Source organism: Eschrichtius robustus, chromosome 8 (genome assembly GCF_028021215.1).
Source record: "Eschrichtius robustus isolate mEscRob2 chromosome 8, mEscRob2.pri, whole genome shotgun sequence".
Taxonomy (NCBI): Eukaryota; Metazoa; Chordata; class Mammalia; order Artiodactyla; family Eschrichtiidae; genus Eschrichtius; species Eschrichtius robustus.
In genome coordinates this window covers 94,846,823-94,849,322 of record NC_090831.1, presented here as the reverse complement: position 1 = coordinate 94,849,322, position 2,500 = coordinate 94,846,823, and the positions used below count along the sequence as shown (strand labels likewise).

Genomic DNA, 2,500 nt, shown 5'->3' with positions numbered 1-2,500 from the left:
AAATGACTGATACAGCTATTTTATTGCAGTGATACATCTTATCATTGAGCTTGTCTCCGAGTAATGATTTCTGCATATAAAAGTCTGTGTCCGTAGGAACTTATCTGGGAGGAAATGCAACTTTAGCTGTGGAGGGGGGGGAACAACTTTTATAGCTTTCCTTATGTTAAAAGGTCAGAGAAAACAAATAACACTTCATCTTTTTGTCAATAAGAGAATTGAGGTCACAGTTGCCTCAACAGTAACAAGTTACTGAAACCATAAATTAGAAGGCCCATGGTGTCTCTTTAAAGTCCTGTGGACACTGTTAGCTATGGACTAGTGCCAGCAGCTGTGAAGGGGTGAAGGGTTCTCAAAGAGAAGTGCCTGCCAGGATTGTCTCCACACTTCATGCATTCCCACTGAGGTCCAGTTAGTGCCCCCTGCAATCTGCCATCATCAATCTAATTCAATAGAGTGACAGAGACCGGGCAGTGCGAAACGCTGAACTCTGCCACAGTGTAGGCATCCACACTTGTGCTGGGTCTCATTACAAGTGATGGACCTTACTTTTCCATCAGTCAGACACAGCAGAAAAAAAAAAAAAGAGGCATAATTGGTCACACTGCAGACTGTCTCATCAGCCAAACTCTTAGTTTTAGTCTACCTTTCATAAATGGTAAACAGGTTTACAAAAAAGCTTTTTAAACGACAGCAGCGACAATGCTTTTTATGTGTTCTTGATTATTCTACAAGTCAAAATATTTTTAGGAGCTCCCTGGAAAAAAAGCAATGACATTTACGCGTTTAGTGAATGATGAATTTAAAACAATTTAAGACGTAGTAAAGTATGAAGACAAATAAATTGTATGTTTAATTAAATGAAACAAGGTATTGGTTTGATTGAGAAAAAATAATCTTAAGATGAAATGCTAGAGGAAGCCTTAGAGCGTTAGAAAAAATGTAGCAAGAATCATATTGAGGGTGATATAATTGCTTTATGATCAGTTTTATGAGTTCTATTTATTTTTGGCCAAATTCTGTTTCAATATTAACAGTAATGTTTTTTAACTTAAGTTAGCAGCATTTGATACAATACACATTTTACCATCTGTGATATTGTAACTGATGTGCCATTACTCCAAGTCTTAAGGATTCTTGCAAGATCTTTAATTAAAAATACACTAGAGGTAGAAAAGGAAAAGATTTTATTTAGAGTATTAAATTACAGGCATGATACTGTAAAGGCTTTTTGCTATAATATAAAATCGCATGGAAAAAAACAAGATTAGCTCATGTAAAAACTGTCTCTGCAGTAAAATCATATCCAACTGGGGTGTTGGGTCTAACCTTTTGTAGGGAAACTTAGATTTGACTCCTTTGGGATAGCCAAATGTATATGATATAGTCTAAAGGTTATATTAAGTCTAAGTGGTAAGTACATTAAACTACAACAATCCACCCTGAGTTATCAATCATTGCTATCACTATAAACAATCTAAAATTCCTTGTATTTCTATGAGTCATTGTGTCAAAAGACACAGGATCTGCCCAGTACTCAATTTAACGACCAGAAGTCAGAGAAAGGAGTCCATTAAGGGAGGCTCTGACAAACCTGTATTTCTAACTGCTGCACCACCTGCATTTGCACTCGACACTGGGCAGTGCTTCTGTCGTCCAATGCATGTTCGTTGTTAAGGTGCCTAAACAAACACAAAACACAAAACGGAATGTTAAGCCACGGCTATCTCAGTGGCATATGCTCCACTTAAAACCACTGAAGTCGTATTCCCTCCACAGTGGGAAAAAAGAACACTTTGTAATGATACCAGAAAAGTTAAATATGCTGATGTGTTTAGTGCAAATTATTTACGCAACATAAAGAGGCCCTTCAAATAGTAGAAAATGTCATTGTCTCTAAGCTTATCAGTTATTACAAAAAATATTTTCCCCAAACCATTTGCAGAATAATAGTAGAAATCACTAGATGAATTTCATAAACTCATGCCATTTTTTTTTAAAAAGGACACCTTATAAACACATGAACCAAAAGTAACTCTGAAGAGAACAAAGACAATTCTCTATTCCATTTTTCTTAAAACAGTTTGTGGCTCCTATGATGTTATTTAGTGAGCAATGTCTTATTTCACCAGGATGTGGTATGAATTATGTAAAGATGGCAAATTATCATCCCATGGAAACATCAAATCCTTATGAAGAATGATCACTTGCTATTACTAATAATTAAAGTGCACTGAAGATTCTGACAATCAGAAGTGTAAGATTGACATTTCATGTCTAGTGTCCTATTTGGGAGACATCTATTCTAATCTTTCAAAAAAGTAAGGAAAGATAAGACATTCTCATTATCTTACTCTGATCTTTATTATGTATTAGTCTATTGTTATTTCATAATGTTTAAAAAGATCTCTTTAATGAGTGGTATGTTGATACATCAAAAGTAATTTAGTAGAGCAGCAACTCCAATGAACACGAACATATTCAATAATATGTACTTTGT

At 35.1% G+C, this 2,500-nt stretch overlaps 1 protein-coding gene across 5 annotated transcripts in view; it reads right to left on the bottom strand.

Annotated features, from left to right (window-relative positions):
* Window positions 1-2,500, bottom strand: part of FOXP2 (forkhead box P2) — a 532,992-nt gene that overhangs the window by 36,079 nt on the left and 494,413 nt on the right. For all 5 annotated transcript variants that reach the window (XM_068549334.1, XM_068549329.1, XM_068549330.1 and 2 more), the window contains one exon: window positions 1,595-1,682. In XM_068549334.1, the coding sequence (XP_068405435.1) occupies window positions 1,595-1,682 (88 nt within the window). The remainder of the gene's footprint in view (window positions 1-1,594; window positions 1,683-2,500) is intronic.